Below are 25,785 nucleotides of genomic sequence, written 5' to 3'. Positions count from 1 at the left end.
CCCCATAACCCGAACCAATGGCTTCCATCGCCCCCCCCCGAATTCGGGAGCCCACGACGTTCCATTCATGGGCCTTCTCATCAAAGATACATGCGCTCCAGTCTTGGCATCACAAGCCCTTCCCAATTCCAATCCAAGTGCCCCAGGTTTTATGGAACTGAACTGCCGGCATACACGCATATTCCATGCCTTACTTGGATCCATTCGGCTCTTCTGTTTCTCCACTCAACATTGAAATTTATATTCCAGACTTGAAGGACAAGTCCGGCTTCGAAGTATTTGGGTTAAGTTCACACCCGTGTCTCCACGTTCTCGGGCCCTTACTCGAAAGAGACATCGTGCCCGCGTCAGGGTCTTGGTATTAATAGTCCCCGAGGTGGCGACCGGGTCGCTGCCAGGCACTTCTTGCCCCGCCTGATTCGACCGTGCGAGGTGGGATGACTCGCTCCATAAATGGCCGTCCTCGCTTCGTCTCGAGAATGAAACCGGTGAGCATCGCTCGGGAGGGCCCAACAAGAGGAAGAAGGTTCCGTATAACCCAGTTGCATTGAGTAGTAGATGTTTGAGCCGTGCTGAAGAAACATCTGGGGATCGGACCAAAGGAAGAAGTCAGCGAAGAATTGAATCTCCTGGATACTCCCCGGTTGATCGTCCGTCCTCCTGCAGGGCTCGCTTCAACATGAATCCATGTCATACTAGCAAGCGAGTCTGAAGGGCCATTAGCCACTTTGGGGGACTTGCCCCCTCTCTGGAGAAATTGAATCTGACGCCCTGGCGCGTGAAGGGTGGCGTAAACAGAGCGAGCGGCGCTCGTAATTCGATGCAGTTTCACCACCCTGGACTGGCGCGTGGCACCCCTCGGTAAGCAGACCTGCGACTCGCGAGTATTCCAACCCTCATTTAAATCCTGGTCATAAGTAGCCTGTGCTAGTGACGCACATTAGGCACCGATGCCAATAAGCTAGAACCATTAATCCCGCACATCCAATAAGCGAGGCCCCATGGGAGCAAAGGGTGTGTTCTCCGAAATGCGGGGGAGTTTTAGGCCGATCAGGCTATTCTTCACCCTAGCTTGTCTTCTTTCCCCTTGACTTTTTTCTTTTATTGAGTTTGAACGCTCCACCTGTGTAGATAGATGATCGCCTGTCCTAGCTGTGACTAACCCGACTTGCACTATTGCACTGTGCTTGAATCTTACGACTCTCTCACCAACTTCATTCCTCGTTTATTGACACGACAACTCGCGAAATATGTGATTTCTGACTGGTTCTCATTCTCATAGCCTCGCCATGTTCCACACCTTTGAAGGGTTTGAGAATTCAGGGCCAGCAACGCCTGCCCGAAGACCGAGCAGTGAGAGGCGCGAGTCAGTGAGCCGCAGAGTCACTACTCTACGTGCGTGTACATCTTGTCGTCATCGCAAGATCAAATGTGATGGTGAGAAACCATGTGAGGCTTGCCGGTGGTACAAGAAAGCAGACCAATGTCATTATTCTGATCCACGCCCTTCAAGAAGGTATGTTTGTCCCGCCTAGTGATCTGAGCGTGGCTAACATGTCGTAGACATGTCGAGAAATTGTCCACAACCTTGGATGAATATCGTAGTGTGCTGGAGAAGCTGTTCCCAGACGTGGCCCCTGAGTCTCTCGTCAATCTCAGCAGAGAGAAATTGCTCGAGCTGACGACCGGCTCAGTATCATACTCACTGGCAAATGCGCATCCTGCATCGCCTGCGACTTCGGGCTCAGTGGAGGCTCATGTGTCTCCACAATCCAACGAGGATGATAACCTCGAATCTTTGCAAAGTATGCCCGAGGACTTGGATAACATTCGACAGCCCAGCGCCACCGATCTTATCGTGGGTGTCTCCGACGATGTGAACGCCCTGTCCCTCTCTGCTCGACCTTCTTCGTCTTATCTGGGTGTATCGTCCATTCAGGCCGTTCTCAAAGTCATTGTCTGGCTTGATCCGGGGGCTGCGGCCTACTTCGCTCGGACACCCACAAGTCAACCGGCTGACAGTGGTGTTGACTACAATACGCAGAATGCATGGAATCAACCGCCAGTAACACCGCCGCACCCTTCCATCCCTTCGACAGAGATGCAAATGCTTGATGCCTATTTCCTGTATTTCCAAGCTTTTGCCCCGATGATCGATGAAAAATTGTTCCGTGACACATACATCTCCGGCCGACGCAGAGATGACCACTGGCTTGCCCTCTTGAATATTGTTCTTGCTTTGGGAAGCATTGCCGCCTCGGGACCGGATGATACGACTCATCAAACATACTTCATACGGTGCAAGAGCCACTTGAGCATCAGTTCCCTTGGTAGCTCAAATCTAGAGACCGTCCAAGCACTGGGACTGATTGGGGGTTGGTATTGCCACTACATCAGCCAACCGAACCTGGCATACTCGCTCATGGGCGCTGCGCTCCGAATGGCAGTTGGACTGGGTCTGCACAAGGAGTTCGCAGAAGCACGACAATCGCCAAATTCCGCAAGACTGGCCTCAATAGACCTGAAGCGTCGGGTGTGGTGGTCTCTTTTCTGCATGGATACCTGGGGAGGCATGACACTCGGTCGCCCTAGTATGGGCCGCTTTGGTCCAAACATTACTGTGAAATCACCCAATTGCCGAGACAAGGTAAGTTAATCAGGACCAATAATCAGATTTCATTGCTTACTTTCAAAGGATAACGTTCTAGAGATTCTCCCATTGGTGGAAAACATTCGCTTTGCCAAAATCGTGACCCAGGTTCAAGAATTGTTAGCAGCAGCGCCTCTAGTGAAACATCAGGAGATGTCTCATGCAGATACACAACTTCTCGATTGGTGGGAAAATCTCCCACCGGTTCTTAAAGATCACGAGCCTTGCTCGGAGTCCGTCAGTACCGTCCGAACAGTCATGCGATGGCGATATTTCAATCAGCGCATGCTTCTTTATCGCCCTACCCTTCTGAGCTACGCAATGCGACGCGTCCCGTATATTGCGTTGCGATCAGAAGAGCGCACGGCAATCGAAAAGTGTCGCGAGGTTGCCGAGCTGTCTATCCAAAACATTGCTTGTACTGCGCAACTCAACCAGCTTTGTGGCTGGAACGCTGTCTGGTGGACTTTTCAAGCATCTTTGGTGCCGCTGGTTGGCCTTTTTCTCAATGACCCCACGGCCGATGATCCCCGTGCTTCAATCGAGTCCTGCCAAGCACAAGTGGAGACTGCCATGACGATTCTCGCTCGCATGCAATCATATGGACATACTGCGAAGCGTTCTCTTGATGCTATTTCATGCATATACGAAGCCAGTAAACGAGGTCAAGATCTCACTACTTTTACCTCTACATCTGGCCTTTCTGCAAGCCTATATTCCGCTAGCCGGGATATGACCTTGTTCTCGCCTCCTGAGCCGGCCTGCATGGGGATGCATCCAGGAGATAATGGTATTGCAGATCCCTTATCAGCACAGCCAGTCGATGACTCCGGTCATTACTTATGGGAATATCTCAGCTGGAGCGACAATAATATGTGGCCGGGACTGACAGACCTTGAGAGCCGCGGCGAGGCCATGCCGCTGTTTACGCCCGATCATCAAAAGGGTCCCAAGTTTGGAAACCAACCATGTTTTGAGCCAATGCCGGATTCTTACTTTATCAATCCTCCCCTTTACTATTAAATGCTTCGCTTCTACAATTGTTGTCGACTTGTTGGGTCTGGCCGAGTTTTGCATCTGTACTCAGCGTTGGAACCGGGAATGATGCATAGTGTACATTTTAAGAAGGTATCAGAAGGGATATGTCTAGCTCTCTGATTGAATATACGCCATTCGAATTATTATGATCATATCTCCTCAGGTATTAGAGATACTAGTCACAATGTCATTGCTGCATAGATTTGTCACTCCAAAACAGCGTACGTCTTAGAGCGGCAAGCGAATGGCCCAAAGGGGGTTATAATCACGCTTACTCAGCACAACGTTCAATCTCGGCGCTTCATTGGAAATGAAACCTGTAAACATCGCGAATTGGCGAGTTAAAAGTATGGAACGCTAAGCAAATTAGGATATGGTCTTCTCACAAAAGTTATTAGCCTTGCCAGTTGTCAACTTACCCGCGTCATCTCTTCCTTTCAGCCGACGGGGGCTAATTTTCTCCTGAAAGCGGGAGACATCGAAAAGGGAGCTTCAGGACAGTTCACGTCGAACACACTGCTTCATCAGCCTATTTCATCAGCATGGGTATTTTTGACTCTGCAACGCGCGTTTTCGTTGTCGCCACGGCGCTACGCTTCGTCTTGCTTGTCTACGGCGGCTGGCAGGATGCCAATTCCGCTGTGAAATACACCGACATCGACTACATGGTGTTTACTGATGCGGCCCGCTACGTCTCCAAGGGTACAACGCCTTATGCGAGAGATACCTATCGCTACACGCCGCTTTTAGCGTGGATGCTTCTTCCGACAGCTTGGGAGGGTGCGGCCCCCTGGTCCACCTTGACTTTTGCATTTGGCAAGGCGCTTTTTGCCTTAGCCGATGTGCTTGCTGGGTGGTTGGTTGTTCAGTTGTTGAGGCAATTTTATGATTTTCCAGCCGAGCGTGCGCTGCGATATGTCGCCTCAGTGTGGTTGTGGAATCCTATGGTTGCTAACATTAGTACCCGTGGAAGCTCGGAGGGGCTTCTTGGCGTGCTTGTTGCCGCGTTATTGTGGGCGACGTTGACACGGAGAGCTATTTTGGCGGGTGTGATTCTTGGTCTTGCTGTTCATTTCAAGATCTACCCTTTCATCTATGGAGTGTCTATCCTCTGGTGGTGGGATGCTCAGCGCGATGGTGCCCCTCTTGCTACGAAGACCGACATGTTTTCTCGAATCACAGGCTTCATTACTGCTTCTCGAGTCAAATTGACTATGGCGGCTCTTGTCACCTTTGTCATCTTGAACATGGTCATGTATAGTCAATATGGCATGCCGTTCCTCCACCACACCTTCTTCCACCACCTCACGCGCATCGACCATCGTCACAACTTCTCCCCTTATAGTACTTTGCTATACCTCACATCCGCAGACGTTGTGACTTTCCATTTCGAGACAGTTGCATTTTTGCCCCAGCTACTGCTTGCTGTGGTTGCCCTCCCCATAGTGTTGGCAAAGAAGAGCTTGACGACCGCCATGCTTGCCCAAACATTTGCATTCGTCACTTTCAACAAAGTCTGCACTAGTCAGGTAACCTGGTACTTTCCCTTGAAGCTCAATATGCATCGCTAATCCCGAAAAAAGTACTTCATTTGGTACTTGATTCTTCTCCCATTCTACCTACCCTCTTCCTTGCTCATCCGCAAGCCCAGGTTGGGTATCGCGGCTGCAGTTTTCTGGATCCTTGGACAGGTAACTACCTCCCTTGTGTTCGTTCGCATCCTCTCAACTCACAAATTTCCTAGGCTTTCTGGCTCTTCCAAGGCTACAACCTTGAGTTCCTCGGCCTTTCATCCTTCGTCCCCGGACTCTTCCTTGCATCTGTGATTTTCTTCGGCGTCAATGTCTGGATTCTGGGTATTATCGTGAATGATGGAGGCGCATCCGAGGACAGTAATGACTCGCTTAAAATGAAGCAGTGAACATTGTGGAGGCATAGAGCCAATGTACGATAATAGAAATCAAGTGTTCAACAAAGACTACAAGTCCCATGAAGAGATATTGAAGAGGCATTGAAGTGGCATTGAAGAGGTATTCTTGATGCTGATGAGGGTATCGATGCGGAAGTACAAATCCACGCTGGGAAAAAAATAGATGCCAGGGCGAAACATAGTGCCTGGATGCTAGCGCTTCCTTCTGAATCGGAAGCGGAGCTCCTCATCGCTATCCGAATCATTCGTCTGTATTTGCCGCGGTCGTTTCTGGCTGCGAGCAAGAGACAAGCTTGACTGCGATGGAGTTGGGTCTGTATTTACCGAGGCTGGTACCGAAAGTTCTGATCGTGACACAGCTGATACAGCTCGCTCTTCTCGGAGAAGACTTGATTCTTCAATTTCGGCAGCCTGACTGACCTCGGGAGTTTTTATCTTGCTTTTGCTGACCCATTGGTACTCACCGATCCCGATGTCCTTGCGTGTCACTTCTTCCAATGGGACTATCACGGTTTGAATTCGCTGGCGCGTACGCTGCGAATCGCCTGTCCGTCGGAAACGCTTGAAGTTCTTGCGACCATTCCATTTCTCGTCCCATCTCTCGGTAACTTCGCTTTCGCGGGCAGGTGGCTTGCGCAAAGGGACATCCATCTCCTCGATGATGGCAAGATTCTTCAGCTCCTCAATATTTACATCCTGGGATCCAAGTGTATGCCCCGTTGCCTGGCGCTGTTTTTCTTCTTCTTCCTCCCGATGCTTGCGTGCTTCCTCTAGCAGATCCATCTTGTGACGCTTTGGCTTGGGGGCCTCTGTTTTGACACGGGTGGCCCTGCCGGCGCGCTGATCCTCCCCCATCTCTTCGCGCCGGCGTTTCATTGCACGTGCGCCGGGCAACATTTCAGACACCATGTCATATCCGACTTCCTCTTCGACCGTACCAAGGGGTTGAGCCAGGTGAGAATCCTCCGGCTCCATATCCATTGGCTGACTCTCAGTGACATCGTCGGCCTCCGGTGTATGAGTAGGGATGGTGTTCATGTCGAAGCCATCATCAAAAGTCTTCATTTTACTCACAAAGGGGCGCACTCGAGCCCCTCTTGATCTTGACCTTGATCTTGACCTTGATCTTGACCTTGATCTTGACCTTGACCTTGACCTTGATATTTCCGGTAATCTTGCAGAAGTTGGCTCGGTTTCGCGTGGCGTAGCAGCTACAGGGGCTGAAATCGGTGTTTCCTCGCGCGGAAGAGGGCGACAAAGTGGGGAAGCATCATTCCCAAGAATCGCATCTAAAAATTCCCTTTGCTCAATGACGCGTCGGTCAATCGCCAGTGCAACCTCATTGCCCAGCTCAATAGACCATTGCTCATACTCCCCCTTCGAGCGAAAGCGTACGAGAACAACACCCTCCGGTGCCCCACGGCCTGTGTAGCCCACGGCTTGCTTCATGAATTGGATGATATCTGACGCGGTGGTCGCGCCATCTTTGACTTCATATAATAACGCCTTCCCTTGGCCATTGTTGATGGCTGCCTGCAGGTTGGCAAATTGGGCAGCATCGCCAAAAACGAAAGTGTATCCCTCGAAAACATTGACTCGGGACGGGTTAGGGGCAAAGGCTCCTGCAGAGCGGCTTGTGGGTTCATTGCCAGCAGGTGGGAGATGTTGCATCGGCTCCGGCCACGACGCATCGAAATCTATCTCCAACGGCGATAACGACTCTTCATTTTCGAGATCGCTCGGCGAGGCGGCATAGACCAGTGCGTCGATGTAGGAGTTCTGCACAATATATTTGCCATTGATGAGCGCCTGGAGACCTTTTGCGGTATTACGCTTGCTTTGGACCACGTGTGTTGTGTGACCAACGAGGTAATCGATCACGGTCTTGATGTCGAGAGCTTCGAGTCGTGAACGGACTTTGGCTAGAGGGTCCTGGGATCTCATTTCTTTGGAAGAGAAAGAGAAACTTAATACCACTGGCTCCCATTTTAGTCTATGGAAGCGATGTGAGCCCATACCCCGCACGAGCACGCGAAAAACCTACCGAAGAGTGTCAGGAGCTCGACCCAACTGAATCGTGTGCTCATCCCCATTCAATACACGTTCAAGACCTTTGATTTGTTCTCCATCCACTGTTGTTCCGCGAGATGATCCGAGATCAGTAATTCGAACCTGGGTTCGTGCGTGCGTGCGAGTCTGGTGCTCATTAGAAACAAATTAGGATGGTCGAATGCGATGTCATACCCCATCACCTTCCTTCACCTCGAGGACTTGAATCACGATATGTTTACGTGAGATGGTTTTATGGTTGACCGCATGAAGGACTGGTAGATTATCAATAAGCAGGTGGGATCTAGAAGCGTCGCAGGCCGAACATACCACCATCCTGCTTGATTCGACCGAAAAGATACTTCTTACCGGGTCGCAGCCACACGCGCTTCCCTTTGAAATGTCAGTTGTAGACTCTAGAGAACTTGCGATCTGAACTCACCGCCCAAGAATTCCCCCGTCGAGTCGAGAATCCACATTGAGGAAGTTGAAAACCGAAGGTTGCGCCGTCCGCACGTGAACCGCTCAACGCGTGTGCACGTGACTTGGCGTTTCGTTCGCGGCTTCTGCCTAAGCCTCAACTGTACTCTCTACTTTCCTCATGGCTCGAAGGAATGGCTACTCCGGATGGTCCGGTCGATAACAATGACGATAAAAAAGATCGGTCTGACCTGGCGGGCGAGGATGACTTCGAGACACTGAAATATCAGCTCTTGGGACCCTCTTTAACCAAAGCGGGTCAAGATGCCGTGGATCAGCAAAAGGTGCCGGCGGAATGACGATTTTTCCTTTCGTGCCTGGATAGCTAATGTCGAGTTCAGGTTTCAGAGATTATCTATAATGCCTCAAAAGGCTCCAAGTTCTTCAATCATGAGCAGGAACGAGATCGCAATCTTACAGTGAAGATTGAGCGCATTCTGAAGGCAAAAGCCCGGCTGGAGAAGCTCGACTTGAGTCAGGATTTACGACGCGCAGACGAGTACCTCGCGGAGTTGGAACTCAGTCGCGATCTTTCCCAATATGTCATTCATGTCGACTGCGATGCATTCTTTGCGGCAGTCGAAGAACTCGATCGGCCGGAGCTGAAAACTGTTCCTATGGCCGTCGGCAAAGGTGTATTAACAACGTGCAACTATGAAGCTCGTAAGTTTGGAGTTCGCAGTGGCATGGCGTCGTTCGTGGCGAAAAAGCTGTGTCCCAATCTGGTCCTTCTCCCCCAGAACTACGACAAATATGTTGCCAAGGCCACCGAGATTCGCGCCATCATGGCAGAGTATGACCCGCTTTTCGAGACTGCCAGTGTCGATGAAGCCTACTTGAATATTACGGCCTATTGTGACGAAAATCAAATGGACCCAGAGGAGGCAGTGCAAAACATGCGCGCGCGAATCCTTGAGGAGACAAAGGTATCTGTCTCCGCCGGCATTGCTGCCAATGCGAAAATTGCCAAGATTGCGTCCAACCAGAATAAACCGAACGGGCAGTTCCGAGTTGCGAATACGCGAGAGGCAGTCATGGTATTTATGCGGACTTTACCGGTTCGGAAAGTCAATGGCGTTGGCCGTGTCTTTGAACGAGAGCTAGGCTCCATCGGTATTGTGACGTGTGGAGACATCTATCCACACCGTGCCTTGTTGACCAAATTATTCGGCGAAAAGGCCTTCCAATTTCTGGCGCAGTGCTATCTCGGCCTGGGGCGTACAAACATCCAACCCATCGAGGCTAGCGAACGGAAGAGTGTGAGCACAGAGACAACTTTTCATGCAATTGACGACAAGGAAGAGCTCCGAGCTAAACTTCGTTGGGCAGCAGACGAGATGGAAAAGGATTTGGCCCGCACCCAGTTCAAAGGCCGCACCCTTTGTTTAAAGGTGAAACTTCACACGTTTGAGGTGTTGACCCGCCAAACGTCTCCACCACGCGCTGTCTCCCCTAGCGAAAGATCTGTATGCGTTTGCTTTACCCATGCTGGCCAAGCTGGAGAAGGAGATTCCAGGAATGAAGTTGCGGCTTCTAGGTCTTCGATGCTCAAACCTAGTCAGCACCAAAAAACCTGGCATCAACTTTTTCGGCATCGCGACACAGCCCGCACCTGGTTCTGTGCCAACAACGAAGACGCGGATTCAGAGAGACGATTATGAGATCGGACCGGAAGAAGCGTTTGAGTCGGCAGCCCGACAAGAGGTCCAAGATGAGATGAACGACCTGGAAAAGCTAAGCCAAGAGACCGCTCATTTATCTGATGAAGGAGAGTCCATCAGTGCTATCGACCCTGACAGTCCACCTGCTCAGTGGGAGTGTCCTATTTGTGGTCGGCCGCAAGTAGCGGATGACCGGGTATTTAACGACCATATGGACTTTTGTCTCTCCCGCCAGACCATCCGTGAGGTTGTCGATGATACTTCACAGGAGGAAGCATCAATATTTGCCAGGCGCAAGAGAAAACCCACTCAGACGAGCACTGTCGACAGTAATGCCCGACAGAAACGACTTTTCTTCCAATGACCGAGGACCCGACTAACTCTGCTGAAGCACCGATCGCTTCCGAAAAACCGGTACAACGTCAAACACTGACCGGGCAGATGCTCCGTGTGGCTCAGGTTCACGGAGACTTGGCACTCGCGTAGTTATCATTGTTTTGCTGCATCTCGAGGCCGAGGGTCCGTGATCGACAAACCAATGAATTAGATACCAAGTGGAGCATGGAGATGCCTGTCAACGCCCTGCATCAGTCTCGCGCGATGTCAGAATAGTAGACTCATGATACGAGCCAGATCCTTGCATCTCAATAGTTATTCTTGCTTGTTTTTAGTAGAAAAATCACACATCTACTTGAGTCGAGCGCCATGTTTACTCGGAATTCCCACGTTGCGGTGAACGAACGCCCTAAACCGTATTTGGGCCGAATGTTTTCGAGTCCCTCGCCTCCCACCTTCACACTTCTCTCCACATCTAAACAGACCACTCCCAGTCTCCTTGTCTCGTCTCTGTCCCGAGAGAGACCTCATTGTGGTGTCACCATGCTCACGAGCCTGCGGTGCCTCGTAATGCCCGCTTCCGCGCAACTATGACATCCGATAAACAAAACAATGGCTATCCCGCCAAACCGTTTACGCCCACCCTCTCCGCGGCCTTTCACCGCAACAAGAAAACTCCTTTAACCCCGAAGCTGGCCAGTCCGAGTCCAGGTCACCCCGCTACTCGTCGTCTCGCACAGCCTGATCACCCCTATTCAACACCGACCAAAGATGAGATCACCGCCGTACCTTCCACCTTACTTAGCGCCAATGTCACCCCTCGATCGGGCTCCCGTACCACACGACGCGACACAGCGTTCGCCTCGCCCACAAACACTCCTCTGGCTCCATCCCCGCAGACTCCATATTCTCAGCCTACCGTGGGCCTGGGACTTCAAGGAGCACGGAGAACGGAGCGGAGCCCGGCTCGCGGGGTGAAGCCAGAGCAGTCAAGGAGTTTGCGAGCCAAAACTTTGACTGCAGAAGGAGCCCAAGTCTCGCGTCCCAACTCCTTCTCTGACATGGCAGCTGCATCCCCTATGTTCTTCCATGCCTCCGACGCACGATCAACTGCTTCCTCCGATTTGGAGACGTCCCGCCCTCGGCCGGGGCAGGGGCCGGTCCCGACAACAGCCCAGGTAGGATGTCTCCGGCCTCAAGCTTCATGTATGCAAATGGAGACCAGGAGCGACAGGTTGCAGATGACTCGTATTTCCTGAGCAATAGCAAACGCCGTTCAGGGGGATTACCTCGTCCGACACCGGCTAGATCAGCTGTGTCTCCCTCCCCGCGATTGATAAAATCGCCCCGACCATCAGATGCTACATCTCCACTCTCCGACGATACACATTCGCAAACCAGTCTCAACCCAGACATCAACTTTGACCATGTTCTACAGCGTTTCGGTTCGACTTCAAGCATCAATCCCGATAGACCACACCACCCGTCTATCGGCCGGCATACGAAATCAGCAAGTATTGATTCGGCCAGCAATATTTCTTTCTCGCATGAAGGACTTCGTGCCAGTCCAATTATCGTGTCCCACGACTTGATTGATGGTACGGCACCCGTGATGTCGGATCAAATACCCACCCTTCGCCCACGCATCTTCAGCAACGGTTCTTCTGTTTCCACAAACCCACCCATGTCGGTTCCTATGAGCCCCGGGAAATCCGAAGTCGGCGAAGGCGCGTTAAATGCTCGTACGGAGCGCAAGATTCTGGATTTGGAGATCAGCAACTCATCACTGCTTGCCATCAATCGAACTCTAGAGCGTGAAATGCGCAATCACAAGGCTGAGCTTCGACGATTCCGACGCCTCAGCCGATCTGGCCGTTTGTCTATGGCACCTTCGGCCCGTTCGTTCTCCGGTATTGCATTGTCTACAACCAGTGAAATGGAAGAAGGAATCAGCGAAATATCCTCCATCAGATCTCCGGATGACATGTCTGACTTCAGTGACGACGACTCAATCGCTGATGAAGGCATTCTGAGTCCAGATTCGCTCGCAGAGCACGATGCGAAACACCGGGCTCACGACGAGAAACGATTTATGGTTGACCTTGCCCGGCACCAAGAGCTTCTGGTCGACAGTCAGAAAATGAACCAAAGCCTTAAACGATGCCTCGGATGGACTGAAGAACTTATCAAGGAAGGTCAGAAGGCCCTTGAGTATAGTGTACATGTCCAGGACATTGAATTGGGCGGACGAGTCTTATCTCCTGAAGAACTTGGTGAAGTTGGCGAGAGTGGACGGGCTTTGCTTAGCCCATCTACTGAATTTGCTGCTTTCCCTCCTCACGACACACCGTCCAATTCTTACTTTGACTTTGACGCAGCAACACTCCCTCTACCCTCGTCTCCCGGTGGGACTGATGTAATCTTCTAATCTTCCATTCATTTGTAACTTTTGCCAAATACCCATTGTTCAGATCTGTTGTTGCTACTATACCTTGATACATTGCTGCATTTGGTTTACCTCTCTCGCTATTATTCCCCCCCTTTGTACCACATCTGTCCTTGATGGCTTCTTTTCATTGGGTTCGAACTCTCCATCGATGATGACTTATAGATCTTGCAAGGCTGGGCTGATTTCGGCTGAAATACTTTGACTCTGTGATTGATACCCGACATGCACCATTTGTCTGCTTTCGTACTTATACTTTTCGGTCAAATGTCATAGCCCTTGAGGCTATCTATGCTACTGGTGTATCTATTGAATACCAGACTCCTTGGTCTTGATATATGTAACATCAGGACGATTCATTGCACTTTGCATCTCCGCAAGGTGCACTGCATCTCAAGAACCTTTTGCTCCATACAGGGCCTTTGTGAATATTGACGTCGGATATCGGCCTGAAGCCACAGCACATGATAACCTCGAGTCGGCCAGAGTGACGGAAACATCAAGTTGACTGGTGCCAGTATGGTCATGACCTGATGCTCGTGGACGGAAAAAGCCGACTCATTCAGCTGAAGTAACACCAGGGCAGATCCGTGTCCAGTGCTGTTGACCGGGATGCACAACTGTTCCAATGCCCCTCGTCAAAGATAACCGTTGGTGATTCTCGGTTGCTGGTCAGAGCCTCGAGAATTTTACTGGATTGATCAGTCCGACGACTATTTAGTTGAGCTATCGATAAGGCAGTTTGTGTTGCAGTATATCTTGCACACTTCCGTTAAATGATCTGCCAAACCCTTGACTTGCTTGGCGGTATTATTTACAAAACAGGGAATAGCAGGCACCCGGGCCCCGACCGAGCGACCAGGACGATGATATAAAGCCTGTTCCTCCTCGAATACCTGCAACGCATCTCAACAATAGCAACTGCCAATATGCCCGAAACTGTGCGCCCGGCTTTTGATGGCCGTGACGGTCCTCAACTGTCATATGGCATCGATTTTCCCACCGCAGCCGCCCGACATGTTACGAACACATTTATGGCATCAAGAGTATATGTGATCTGTTCCGGCTCTATAGCACGCAACACTGATGCTCAGGAACTACTGGTTGCTGCACTGGGCCCCGAGAAGATTGCCGGTCAGCGGATCGGCATGAAACCCCATACACAATGGTCCGAAGTCCTGGAAATAATCGTCGACGCACGCAAAGTGCAGGCAGATCTTCTTCTTACACTGGGCGCCGGAAGCCTGACTGATGGGGCCAAGATTGTTGCATTTGCACTCGCGAATAATGCAAGCACGCCGGATGAGCTCAAGGCCCTTGCGGAGGGCCCGGACAAGCGTACCGGTCTTGTCGAATCTATGGTGCCCATCATCTCTATCCCGACGTCATTATCCGCTGGGGAGTACTCTGACTACGCTGGCGGGACTGAGGACAAAACACATCGCAAATATATGTTTTATCCCCCGTTACGTGGCCCCGACCTCGTCATTCTTGACCCTCGATTGGTGGAGACGACACCCGATTCTATTTGGCTCAGTACCGGCGTCCGCGCTGTCGATCATTGTGTCGAGACGTTATGTGCCGTCGGAATAACTAACCCAGAATCTGATAAACTCGCGCGAGGTACCCTCGGCGGCTTGGTGTCGGGGCTTCTACGGTGCAAAAGAAACCGCGCAGACTATGACGCTTCTTTGCAGTGCCAGCTTGGGTCAGTTGATGCTATGGCCGCATGTCTTAGCATATCATTCAAGCTTGGAGCGAGTCACGGCATTGGACATCAGGTATGGTATTCTTCAGGTTGCTTTCCGGGTAGGCTAACACATGATAGCTCGGTCCTCTCGGCGTGGGTCACGGAGAAACCAGCTGTATCTGCCTCCCAGCCGTATGCAAATACAATGCCGCACATAATGCAAACAACGAACGCCAGGCTAGCTTGCGGGACTTGATGATTCAGGATCCGATTATCGCTGAAGTCCTGCGTGAACGCCTGAATGATCTTGCTGCTGCTGATCTTGGGGATATTCTAGATGCCGTTATCCGAGAGCTCGGTTTACCTCGGTCGCTGGCGGATGTAGGCATCGGCCGCGACAAGTTGGACATGCTAGCCGAACATAGTTTGCATGATCCGCTGTGCCAGTCGAACCCTGTGCCATTGACGGAGAAGTCGCAGGTGTTGGAGATTCTCGACATGGTGGTGGGATAGATTGTGATAACGAAAAAGAGGACTTCAATTAGCTAAAACTTTGTGAAAATTCGCGGTAGACTCCAACAAATTACGGGAATGGGCACTGTCCCAGTCTTTGCTGTCGAAGATTGGCCTTGATCACCTCCAACCTTTCTGCCTTTGCCCTCGAAATACTTTGGACCCAGGTCAGGCGAGTAGTAGCCCTGGGGGTAATACTTGTCGCCATCATCACCTGGCAGTGGATGTTCCATAGCCCATTTAAACCAAGCCACTGGACCCCAACGATTCCAGATCGTGGGCTGAACATAAAAAGGTGCACCTTCGTAGTATGTGACGTAGTTCCTACCATGCTCGTTGGGCTTTTCGGTAAAGACATCCAGACGTATGAAGCTTGGACGAGGCAAAGCTAGATAGCGCAAAAAGGCTCTGCGCAATTGAAAAATTAAGACGAATGTGATCCTGAAAAAAGCAGGAGGACTTTCCATCATCATTGCGTTTCGAAGACGTTCATCCATGAGGAATGAAACAAGGTAGATGCCCAGTGGCTTCATAAACTCTGGCAGATTGTACACCAGCACATCTATGGTCTTGTCGGCGACCTCTTTATTGCGAGGATGTGGCTTCATGTGTTGCAACTCGTAGGAGTGGCTCCATTCGCTGATTTCTTCCAACCAGTGAATCCCATCCTGGAATTCAGTCTTACTAGAAGGGAGCTTCTCATAGCTGATGCTCAGCGCATCCCCCAAGCTTTTCCAGTACGTACCAACGGCACAGCGCTCCATCTCAGTCATCTCGCGCCATTCATAAAGCTTGACGAACCGGATGGGTTCAGTTGCGAACAGACTCAAGGTGTACAACATGTCGTCTTCTAGAATCTTTCCGCTGTCTCGGTATCCCTTGTGTAGAAATTTGGTTCGCGCAATGGCAGTCTGCGCTCGTTCTGAGCTAGGTTCGAATGCCATGAACTCACCAATCAATGTACCAGTATCGGCATATCATTTGAAAGAAGTTGCGGAATCTGAGAACTGGGAGGTTTTCAGAAGCAGGGTTGATATTGTTGGAATTCCATAGGTCTATGGTACTATCTATTAGTTTTCTTGCTCATTTTAACAGACTGCGAAATTCGAACCCGGAAAAGAGCAAAATGGATTGACTTGAGGACTATGAACGGATACTCCATCTCCATTATTGTCTTCTGGATGGCAAACGCATCGTGATCTGTCATCTTTCCCATCGAGGCTCGGTTTCTATAAGGAAAATTATTGTGGAGAATGCGACGCCTTTGGAACCGCAGTGATGATGCAAGGATGAGATACGCAGCGAGTCCCAAAAGGCCGTAAAGAAGGCCTTCCTGCAGCGATATTTGAGATAAGCGGTTCATAGTTGGAGTTTCTAGCGTGAACGATATCGAGATATGCCACACCAGGGAAAAGAAAGTTATGTAGCTTCGACTTCAAAAAGGAAAGAGCACGATTTGATGAAGATGTACTCTGGTGCTCCCAGTGCAACGGTGATCTTTTATACATGAATGTTCTATCCTTAGACGCGTTCTTTCTTCCGAGAATCATGGGCCATAATTGAGTAGTGTTGATTCTTCCCCCTCTCATTCGTCTCACGGTACACTTGTCCCCGAGGCATCTGTCCGAAAGAGCCAGAAACTGAGGAAAGTGAATGCCCGAGCGCGGGCCACTACTTCCCTACAATGCGTGCACAATATGAGCTAGTGACGATGTATCTTGTCGATCATCAACAAAACAGTCGTCCGTATGAGCAATTTGGATACATTTCAATCAGCAACAATGTATTCGGCGGGTCAGTCTTGTGAGATAAACGTGGCGTGAGCCCCCAACCGAGGTCATGCATCGCGACGCATAAGCGACTTTATGGACACATAGTGGCTCTTGCAAATCACTGGGATAATTATGCCGGATTATCGAATCATAGTCGGTATAAGGATTGCCCAGGGTCAACTTCCTCGACATCTAAGGGCGGAGCTCAGCTGCCCGACATCGTACGACTGACTCGAACGATCACAACTCGGGAAAAGAGCAGGTTCGTGCGGGGAAATCGGCATGTATTGGGCACAGAGGAGCTGGGGATCGCCGCTGACAATGTGTCTTCATTTGGAGTCACTGCGGTTGGTTCGTTGTTTGTTGAGTCCCACTTCAAATGAAGATAATCAAGCATTGCGGGGATGTTGCATTTCCCTCGTAGTTTTCTTTCCCAGTATAGCATCTACAATTCTATTAAATGACCAATCTGAGATCAAGGAAATCCTAATTGAGAATCTGAGAGAAGAGAGAAGAGATGAAAGTACAATCTTGAAGGTAAATTCTAGCTGAGACATCCAGACACTCGTGGATCCACGGCTAGGCTGATGCCCAAGTGTACAGATATACTATCCTGTTCCTCGTAACGTACCGACGAAGCGTGCGATGGAACATGTCAGAAGCTCGTCGCCAGAGATAGCAAATTCCAACCACATTCAAGCTGTCGCGATAGTTTGCTTGATAGTCGCTTTGTCCTTGTGCTTGATGTATGGAATGCCCGTCAACTTGAAAGCCCGCTCGCTAAGGTCTGGGTCATTGACCGGCTTATTACGATTGTGTGGATCATCTTTTCCATCCCGCTGAGCGACATTGGATCCAGTATGCTTTGCATTGGGCCAATGGGTGGTCCCGACACGTCGATCAAAGGCGTCCTTCTTTCGCAGAAGATCATCCTGCGAGGCATCTGCGACCGGCATGAAGCATGTGTAAACTGCCAATTGGGGCCGGGTTTTCTTGGGGCTGAGATTGTAGTGCGGTGTGCGCGAGTCCCAGAGCAAGAGATCTCCCAGTTCAGCGCACACCTTCTCCCAAGTGCATCCGTGGTCTTCGAGCCACTTCATGCCTCGCTCGGTGAAACCATACCACTCAGGTGTCCAAGCTGGGATTCTTTCTTCGTCTGCCATCTCACGATGGAACTGCTCGGATAGAAGGTGGCCACCTCGGCAGACGATCAAACCTCCGTCCTCTGGCCCGTTGGGCAGCATATTTACGAGGCCTTGTATGCAGCGGACGCCATGCTTCTCCGGATTCTGGTCCTGGTGCGGCCAAGGCTCGTTGGGTGCAATATCTGTCCGGCTACATCATGGTCAGTTTTCATTATCCCAGAAAGACGCTATGTACCTACTTAGGAAACTGGAAGTTGATAGCATCAAAAGATACAATGAGGTCTTCATCGTCATAAATCTTCTCAAAAGCTCCGACGACTCCGGGCTCGCTTCGTATTCCCCATACAAAATCTCGTGTGGGAGGCCGTAATGAAGACACATACCCTTCTCGTTGATTAGAGGAAGCTTGTCCTTGTGAACGGTCGAAGGATCATTGCGGTCGTAGTCCAGATTGCTGAATAGAGCATTAGCTATGGAACCTTTCAAGGGTCCTCTTTGTCTGAACGTAACGTACAAGTTCTCCAGCCACGAATGCATCTCACCAGCATATTTTAGGGCCCTTTCATAAGGTATAGTGTGCCCTTTACAATCGCGAAGCCGTCACGAGTCAATTCATCGCGGAAATCACCGAAGTGCTGATCTATGCCGTCGACACGCATTCGACCAAAGCCGTGCAAGTTCGGATTAGCCACCTGGGTCACCGTAGCTGTGACAGACATTTTCAGACTGGGATGCACACAATAGGTGGTCAAGTTGAAGAAAAAGGTGTATGTATGGCAGAAACCCGGGCGGCATTTATAATTCGTGACAACTTTTCACGTTCACATATCCACGAGACCAAACCGATGGCCCTAATTTTCTCACGCTAGATCACCACCTTGAACGAAACCATGTCTTCGATTGGCTCCAGAGCTTCAAAAATCCGTGGAGGAACCCCCCTCCACTATCCGGAAAGTGGGCGGGTGGGGATTCGAAACGATGGACATTGGGCATGTGGAGGTGTGGAGGGAAATTTTTGGTGTTTGTGCTTCTCAAAATTTCCAAGTACATGCAGAAAATTAAGATTGGTACCGTGTGCCATACAAATTTTCCATTTATCAGGTGCTTGCTTGAGCATGAATTGAACCAACCCCGAAGGCCGGCAGATATGTCTAGCGGGAAATGCAAGCATGATGTTTTTCTTCCGCTCGGACGACCGAGTAAAAAGGATTTTTGAAAATTTGAAGTCTCTCGAGAAAATAGACCGTGTCAAATCGATTGCCATTGACGTTGTTCTATTTGTGGCTCTAAACATTCAAGCATATGTAGTACTTAATCTTCGTTGCTCCCCGAGCCTCCAGTTTCCCATATCTAATCCGATTTACTGTGACTCGGGGAGCACACACGTAGGATTAATATTGGGGCTCAATTCTTCCACCAGCTTCAATGTGTTCAGCTTCAGGACGTGTCTGTCTTTTGGATCAATACTTACCGGATCGCAGCATGCCTCGTGCTCATCAGCGTCGCACGGACTGTAGGTTTGGCTTCCATCCGCGGCTTCAAACAACTTCGTTGCAGATTTGCCTTGAATACAATTGTTAGCGAATCAAGAGGTAAAAACAAGTTCTCAATGACATACAGCTTTCGCCGGTGTACAGAAACGTGAGCAAAATGTCTTGGTTCAGGACCTTGCAGCATAAGCCAGGAAGCCCTGCAGGAATTGGGTTGATCGGCTTGATGCAAGTGAAATTGCAATGAGCGGCGGTAGCGAAGGCGACTAAAGGTAAAAGCTTCATGTTGTCCCGAAGAAGTGGTAGCTGGGGGGGTCAGGCGTTCCCACAAGATCTCCAGCCCCTGCGCGAGAGCGATAGTTACGTAACCAGGTTTGCCAGTGGAGACGATCCGGTTGAAAAGAGTATGCATGTGCAGGCGAAGACCCCAGGCTGGCTGATATGGCCTCGATGAATGACTCTTCCAACATTGTATTCTTCAGGAGAGTCTGTTGTAAGCCATAGACGACCCTTGGAGTAATTCCTTTGCGGTATTTTGTTCTGCTGGAAGCTACGTCCTCCTCCCATGGCCATTCTCTATGTTGCATATCGAATTCTCCAAATGTCAAGAGTGCACCAGAGGTAATCGGCCAGGTTCAATATGGGAAAGCGAGAAGAAGGATTTACAGCACTCCTTTATCGTATGCGCAGATGTTGGAAATTAATAGACTTCTGGATAGTCTAGCGAACGCAAAGCGACATATGCCTTGGATGCCGTTGAACATATAGGCCATATTTTGTTTTGATTGATTGTGGCAAAACAATGTATATAGCCTTTACAAAAGACCAAAAATAATCAAGCTAGCGCGCATCGGAAAGCGCAAGTGGCCCGCAAAAGAACGCTTTCCGATCGCCCCGGTTCCCCGCATATAAATCGATGCTTTACCCCAGCTTCACGCATCTCGCGCTCGCGATGCCTACCGTGGCCCCACACCGTTCCCCCGCCACTCATCACCAATGTCCGCAATGTGACAAGGCCTACGAGCGTCCGGACCATCTCGCGCGTCCTTTGGATTCTCGTGAGTGGCCGAGGAGACTGAGGATTTCTGATGCTAATTATGGGTGAATTTCAGATCGCAACGAACGCGTATTTCAGTGTCCGAGATGTGAAAGAGGGTTCAATCGCAGGTAAAGTTTCAAGCACCCGCCGGGTCTCCACTTCATTAACGAAGACCAGGGATGTGCTGCAGAGACACCAAACGGTTCATGAGAAAGAGGCTGCAAATGGAAAGGCATCGGCTCGCAGGATTAAATATCGTGCCATTGCAGCGTGTGAAGCTTGCGCGACCGCGAAATTGAGCTGTGACAACGAAAGGCCTTGTAAAGTATGCCAATATAGGTGAGCCCATCATTAACACAGCTGACGCTTACCTAGCGATGTCGAGGGAAGCAAATACAGTGTGTTTCACAGACAGCTAGGACCGCGCGTCAGACAAGCACTCGAATCTCACATCCATCATCTATATCTCCACATACGTCAAATCCCAATAATCAGATGTGAAATGGTCTATTCGCCGGAACCCCAGACTCGGCTCTCTCTAATTATAACATGCCTTCCGGACCAGTTTCGTACTCAGGCAGTGCTCAGGACTCATACGATTCCAACCTCGCGCAAGATATTTCACTTGATACATTTCTTCCTCAGGCGAACTGACAGGCATACAAACCTCTCAATAGCTTCCCAGCTTTCTTTGAGCAAGTAATGTTACCAGGATTAGAATCCGAAGATGTTTTTCAAGAAACGCAGCAACCACGAGTTTTTGACTTCATGCATGATACTGACTTTGCAATGAGTGATAATGATTTGTTTGGAACGGAGTTCATTCCAGATCTGGACAGGATCCTCGATACCATGGGACCATTTCCCGAGCTCGAGGATCAGCAACAATCTCCTCAAGATGATCAAGACTCTGCGCGTCGGCGAGCGGCCGCCTTTCAGCGCTCTCTTTGGTCGGTGAACCTCTCACAGTGCCTTCATGGCCCACTAAACCTTTTGCTGTAGGTTGTGGATACAGGAAAAGAACCAACACGCTTTCAGCGATGAGGGGAAGATCCCTCTGCGGGATAGCGATAGTATCCCGACAGCACATCAGTCTCGTCTAGACGCGCTTCAAATACCGGGAAATCTGTTCCAAAATGCGCGAGACGATATTTTCAAGTTGGTTTTGAGGACTGCCGGATCAAGACTCTCTGTTTCTGCTTTCCCGTCTGCGGGCTACCTCGATAACTTGATCAAAATTGGGGTTGGTAAGAGAACGGAGACTGATGCGTGAATTCATCCCCAAACATTCTATGATCAAGAATATCAGCAATTACGCCCGGAATTTCTTACCGCTTTGGTGGCCGCGGGGTGTGTCTGCTGCGGTCTCCCTTCCATCAACAAGACGGGAATAATTCTTCAGGAGATCACTCGAGTTGGACTGGCGCAATTAGTGAGTCCTCTGCGAGTCCCGTGAGATGTGAACCATTGGAGATCTTACATCTGACTCGCGTGTTTTCTAGGTAGAGGATGACAATAGTGTGATACGTGATCTTCAGTACTTGCAAGCTTCAATGCTGTGGTTAGACATTGGCATATCTTGTGGCTACACCAGAAAAATGCAAATCGCCGAGAGCTATTTGCAACCACTGTCTACTGTAATCCTCAGGATCCCCGACTTGAATTACCTTTGCGGCTAACAATTCAAAGGCACTTCGAAGGGCAATGGCATTCGCCAAGTCAGCCTACAACCCCATCTCACCACATTGCGCCAGGGATGACCTAGAATCGCTGCAGAAGACCTGGCATTACTGGGTGCGACAGGAGTCATTGAAGCGGTATTTCACTTCAAGTCCAAGATTCGATGTTTTGTAAGCTAACTGTCAAGTCAATCGTCAACAGACTAGTCTATCATCTCTTTGGTCACGACGTGGAAGTTGCCATGTCGATGAACAGGTCCGCTCTTATCTCATACACAGAATTGACGTTGCCTTTGCCCGCAGCTCGGGATCTATGGCTGGCCCAATCTGCCCAAGAATGGAAACAGATTTGGACAAGTCGATATGACATGGCAAGAGAATCCGAAATGAGCTTACGAGATTTGCTGTCGGATCCATCATTAATCAACCATGTTTGCCCTCAGCTCGATTTGGCGATTGCTCGATCTGCCCTGCTTCATGGTCTAGCTATCCAGGTGTGGGAGTTTCGTCAGCAAAATTTGTTATCCCAAGGATCACAGTCAGTGTCGCGTGCTACAGCCCGTCTATGGCTTCAGAGCAGAAAGGAGGATCTGTATGCACCGAAATTCCCCCCATTTATGATTAAATTGCTGATCACATCGTAGCTACACAACGCTTAGGACCACCCAAAATGATTCGCCAGACCAACCACGTACCAACACTCTAATGCACGAGTTCGTCATGATGTACCTTCATATAGATGTGGACGCAATCCAGCGCTTTGTAGGTAGGATGGGAGAACTGGAAGCCCGGCGCGCATACCCAGGTCTTCGAGATTGGAGCCATACAAAAGAAGCCAGGGTGGCCATTTGGCATGCAGGTCAAGTTTTCAAAGCAGCGCGAGCCGTCAAAGCATATCAACTTCGGGGACTTGACTACTTGGCTGTCTACCATGCCGCACTCGTTTTATGGGTCTATGGGTTACTGCAATGTGGCGAGACGAGAAAAGTTGAGGTTGATACACCGATGAGCGAGGGTGATACCGTGTCTCGAGTTGCTTTGGATTCATCCGAGGACCAATTGGTCAAGGCTTTTTTGGCTCGCGGCAATGGACGGCCTGGATTGACCATGTACCACCACGATGGAAACGGAGTGGATCCGAAGACATTCTGCGAACTTAGAATTGCTAGGTCGATAATGCCCTTTCAATGAGAGTTAGTTTTCTGACTCGACAATCCCAGGAAACTACTTGATCCTCCCACTGGGCCTTGTATATGGTCGCCGACCGGCGGCTATCATATCTATCATAGTGCTTCTGGTTGCAACCATGTGCCGTCTCGCAAACATTTGAACAGCATCTTGGCTTGCGTATACTCCAAGGCTTAGCGACGGGGGCCACAGAGTCGGTCAGTGGATACGTCAGGGTGAACAAGAGCCAGCAACTGACAATAGGCAATCATAGCTTCTCCCATTAATGCTTTCTGAGGTCACATTCGTTCACCAAAGAGGTATGGTCTTTGGTCTTTACTGGACAACGCAGAATGTAGTGACCAGTTGTCTGAACCTGGCTTCGTCGTACGAGGCCGCAGCTTTAGGATAGCGCTGGTTCTACTGGGTCTATGTGATTGCTGTCGGTGCCGGCCTCGTGATCGTTCTGTTCGGGTGTTTAGAGACTCGATATCATCGTGGCGCCCGGGTTGTCAACGGGCAGGTGGTTGTTACAGATCAGTTCGGTGTCACGTATGTTCTTTCCGGCTCTCAGGCTCAGGATTACCTGCGGGCACTCGAGTCAAATGACGAGAACCTCCCAGAAGATAGCAGGCCAAAGAAGATGTACCTTGAAGATGCTGCGGCCCTATGAGACACCGGCAAAGAACCCACTACGAGTGGTATTGATGGCTTGGTATTTCACATGGTCCAAGGCTTCGGTTCGCCAGGTATTCTTTACGCCACCTTGTTGGCTTCAGTCGTCCTCGGTTCGACTATCGGGATGTCATTAACCTATGACACTGTTCTTCAGTCATATGGTTGGCCTGCCAAAAATGTCGGGTTGATAAATCTAGGCGGTGTATTTTGGTGGCTTCGGCGGAATGTTGTACGCAGGTGTGTTTGGTGATTGGTGCATCCTACGCATGGCTAGACGCTCGGGGGGGAGTACATACCCCAGAACACAGACTGATACTGCTGATCTTGCCTGGGTTCTTGACGGTGGCCTCTCTTCTACTGTACGGCTTCACTGCAGAAGGAGGCTCAACCTGGGCAGGGCCATACATGGGATGGACTTTGCTCCAGGTCTCTTTCGTCTCCGTGCTGATATTATCGACTTCCTTCGCCGCTGAAGTGTGGGAGAAGAATCCTGGCCCTGCGCTTGTGGCTGTCGTTGGCACGAAGAACATTATTGCCTTTGGAGTAAGCTATGGTCTGACCCCGAGGGTTCAAAGATTTAGCTACCAGGCAGCAACGGGAATATTGGCAGGAGTGGCAGGTGGCATCTTCCTACTCGGTATCCCGGTGTACTTCTTCAACCCTAAGGTGAGTTCACTTGATGTACATCGTAACCAACTTGAAAAGATGCTTACAAGACAAAAGTGGCGACAATTCATGCAAAGGGCAGAGAAAAGAAACTTGCGGCTTTGATCTTGCTCATTTGTGTATTGCGGGAGATAGACAAGAGATAGAAACAGTCGTGCAATGCCGCTAAATTCATCAGTAAAGTGTTTGCATCAGATAAAGTCAGGGAGACAATCGAAGAAACTCCTATGGAAAACCGTGGACTCTGTTGACTCTTCTCTGCCTTTTTACAAGGGGACCCAGTGAGGCAGACTCAATTCGAGAAAAGATTGACCAAAGTCCAATCTCGGAGAGGCTTATCGTGCGACGAAGTCAATGCAATCAAGTCTACGGACTGGGAGGTTGAACCAGAAATGCCTTGAGGCTTCAAAGTCTTGATGGGAAATGGCAGCAAAGATAGTCCGGAACAAGGTGCAGCCCTATCGGAGGCGCAATTAAGTCCGATACCTTTCGGCTGTCACGGCCAAACCTCGGGTGGGTTGAGCCTAACCGTTTGTACGTGATCGAAAGAGCTAAAACCGATTCAGGGTGTGCTGGTCACTTGTTCAGGAAATATTAGCCTGTTGATGCCTTAAAAAGGACGATCCACCGCTGATCTTTCGGTGAAATGCGAGATCCATAGACAAACTGATCCGTGCTGAAGCTGCAAATCGAACAAACAAGCCTAAACTCCGAGTAAGGACGGTCCTTATGACGATCCGTAAGCACTAGCAGAATCCTTCTTGAAGCCTGAATTTCTCATCCTCGTAATTGAACCCTGAACATGTTGGCACGCGATCTGAATGCGAGGGGTGGAGCATCGTGAAGTCTTGGTAGGGTCAAGGCATGGAATACCCCGTGTTATGCTAGGTGCTCAGTGACAAGGGGCTCGGATGATTCATCACATCCACGAAGTGCACACTGCATCGCTATGCATATCATGGAATAGCTCGGAGAATAGTGTGAAGACCTTGCCGATGAACCTCCCCAAGCTTCCATCCTGAATCCTTGAACCTATTGGATCCCTGCTCAACAAGCCCATATGACCATAAGCCCCCTTGGCGCCCCAGGTTCGTTTCTTCAGCTTCAGGTCCATAATTATACCGGGGCGAAACACCACTCGCTTACCTTGCACCGATTTGGGTCAGGGCCAGCGCCATTTCGACGTGGCCGCTCGTATTTCACACGGGCGACTGGAGTGTTTTCATTTAGGTGACACCGGGTAGCCGGTCTCTCGCACAGTAAGGCTGATCCCTGGCTTCTTTTTTCGGATTGTCGTGATCGAGTCAAGTTTGGAGCCGCACGTGGGAAATGTCAATAGAAATATAGAAGCTGCAA

The 25,785-nt window shown here is 50.1% G+C and overlaps 11 protein-coding genes across 11 annotated transcripts; 6 read left to right on the top strand and 5 right to left on the bottom strand.

Annotated features, from left to right (window-relative positions):
- Window positions 1–1,289: 1,289 nt before the first annotated feature.
- N7477_001299 (uncharacterized protein) lies at window positions 1,290–3,673 on the top strand (the record flags this gene model as incomplete). The annotated part of the gene is made up of 3 exons (XM_056962962.1): window positions 1,290–1,516; window positions 1,564–2,647; window positions 2,696–3,673. The coding sequence occupies 3 exons, from the start codon at window positions 1,290–1,292 to the stop codon at window positions 3,671–3,673; spliced, it is 2,289 nt and encodes a 762-aa protein (XP_056825881.1).
- Window positions 3,674–4,230: 557 nt separating this feature from the next.
- N7477_001298 (glycosylphosphatidylinositol-alpha 1,4 mannosyltransferase I) lies at window positions 4,231–5,609 on the top strand (the record flags this gene model as incomplete). Its single annotated transcript, XM_056962961.1, has 3 exons — window positions 4,231–5,217; window positions 5,272–5,379; window positions 5,433–5,609. The coding sequence occupies 3 exons, from the start codon at window positions 4,231–4,233 to the stop codon at window positions 5,607–5,609; spliced, it is 1,272 nt and encodes a 423-aa protein (XP_056825880.1).
- A 201-nt stretch (window positions 5,610–5,810) lies between these two features.
- N7477_001297 (DNA damage response protein RcaA) lies at window positions 5,811–8,146 on the bottom strand (the record flags this gene model as incomplete). Its single annotated transcript, XM_056962960.1, has 5 exons — window positions 5,811–7,611; window positions 7,663–7,814; window positions 7,863–7,942; window positions 7,998–8,060; window positions 8,110–8,146. 5 exons carry the CDS (start codon window positions 8,144–8,146, stop codon window positions 5,811–5,813), a joined length of 2,133 nt encoding a protein of 710 aa, XP_056825879.1.
- Window positions 8,147–8,281: 135 nt separating this feature from the next.
- On the top strand, window positions 8,282–10,172 carry N7477_001296 (Y-family DNA polymerase; the record flags this gene model as incomplete). The annotated part of the gene is made up of 3 exons (XM_056962959.1): window positions 8,282–8,431; window positions 8,489–9,613; window positions 9,645–10,172. The coding sequence occupies 3 exons, from the start codon at window positions 8,282–8,284 to the stop codon at window positions 10,170–10,172; spliced, it is 1,803 nt and encodes a 600-aa protein (XP_056825878.1).
- A 562-nt stretch (window positions 10,173–10,734) lies between these two features.
- On the top strand, window positions 10,735–12,572 carry N7477_001295 (uncharacterized protein; the record flags this gene model as incomplete). Its single annotated transcript, XM_056962958.1, has 2 exons — window positions 10,735–11,322; window positions 11,370–12,572. The coding sequence occupies 2 exons, from the start codon at window positions 10,735–10,737 to the stop codon at window positions 12,570–12,572; spliced, it is 1,791 nt and encodes a 596-aa protein (XP_056825877.1).
- Window positions 12,573–13,519: 947 nt separating this feature from the next.
- Window positions 13,520–14,793, top strand: N7477_001294 (iron-containing alcohol dehydrogenase; the record flags this gene model as incomplete). The annotated part of the gene is made up of 2 exons (XM_056962957.1): window positions 13,520–14,371; window positions 14,419–14,793. The coding sequence occupies 2 exons, from the start codon at window positions 13,520–13,522 to the stop codon at window positions 14,791–14,793; spliced, it is 1,227 nt and encodes a 408-aa protein (XP_056825876.1).
- A 32-nt stretch (window positions 14,794–14,825) lies between these two features.
- On the bottom strand, window positions 14,826–16,225 carry N7477_001293 (uncharacterized protein; the record flags this gene model as incomplete). Its single annotated transcript, XM_056962956.1, has 2 exons — window positions 14,826–15,720; window positions 15,891–16,225. Coding segments are annotated over 2 exons (1,230 nt in total), but the record flags the coding sequence as incomplete, so codon positions are not given.
- A 1,035-nt stretch (window positions 16,226–17,260) lies between these two features.
- Window positions 17,261–18,429, bottom strand: N7477_001292 (uncharacterized protein; the record flags this gene model as incomplete). The annotated part of the gene is made up of 5 exons (XM_056962955.1): window positions 17,261–17,900; window positions 17,950–18,028; window positions 18,094–18,164; window positions 18,225–18,247; window positions 18,298–18,429. 5 exons carry the CDS (start codon window positions 18,427–18,429, stop codon window positions 17,261–17,263), a joined length of 945 nt encoding a protein of 314 aa, XP_056825874.1.
- Window positions 18,430–19,070: 641 nt separating this feature from the next.
- Window positions 19,071–19,485, bottom strand: N7477_001291 (uncharacterized protein; the record flags this gene model as incomplete). Its single annotated transcript, XM_056962954.1, has 3 exons — window positions 19,071–19,130; window positions 19,182–19,273; window positions 19,329–19,485. 3 exons carry the CDS (start codon window positions 19,483–19,485, stop codon window positions 19,071–19,073), a joined length of 309 nt encoding a protein of 102 aa, XP_056825873.1.
- Window positions 19,486–20,941: 1,456 nt separating this feature from the next.
- Window positions 20,942–23,109, top strand: N7477_001290 (uncharacterized protein; the record flags this gene model as incomplete). The annotated part of the gene is made up of 6 exons (XM_056962953.1): window positions 20,942–21,189; window positions 21,242–21,486; window positions 21,541–21,671; window positions 21,929–22,056; window positions 22,121–22,510; window positions 22,563–23,109. The coding sequence occupies 6 exons, from the start codon at window positions 20,942–20,944 to the stop codon at window positions 23,107–23,109; spliced, it is 1,689 nt and encodes a 562-aa protein (XP_056825872.1).
- A 732-nt stretch (window positions 23,110–23,841) lies between these two features.
- N7477_001289 (uncharacterized protein) lies at window positions 23,842–24,293 on the bottom strand (the record flags this gene model as incomplete). The annotated part of the gene is made up of 2 exons (XM_056962952.1): window positions 23,842–23,898; window positions 24,060–24,293. The coding sequence occupies 2 exons, from the start codon at window positions 24,291–24,293 to the stop codon at window positions 23,842–23,844; spliced, it is 291 nt and encodes a 96-aa protein (XP_056825871.1).
- Between the last annotated feature and the right edge of the window lie 1,492 nt (window positions 24,294–25,785).

The sequence above is a fragment of the Penicillium maclennaniae genome (genome assembly GCF_028827695.1).
Source record: "Penicillium maclennaniae strain IBT 15551 chromosome Unknown utg000002l:1.0-2354659.0:1.0-2356205.0, whole genome shotgun sequence".
Lineage (NCBI taxonomy): Eukaryota > Fungi > Ascomycota > Eurotiomycetes > Eurotiales > Aspergillaceae > Penicillium > Penicillium maclennaniae.
Note: the sequence above shows the minus strand (reverse complement) of the source record. Positions and strands in the feature narration are given on the sequence as shown.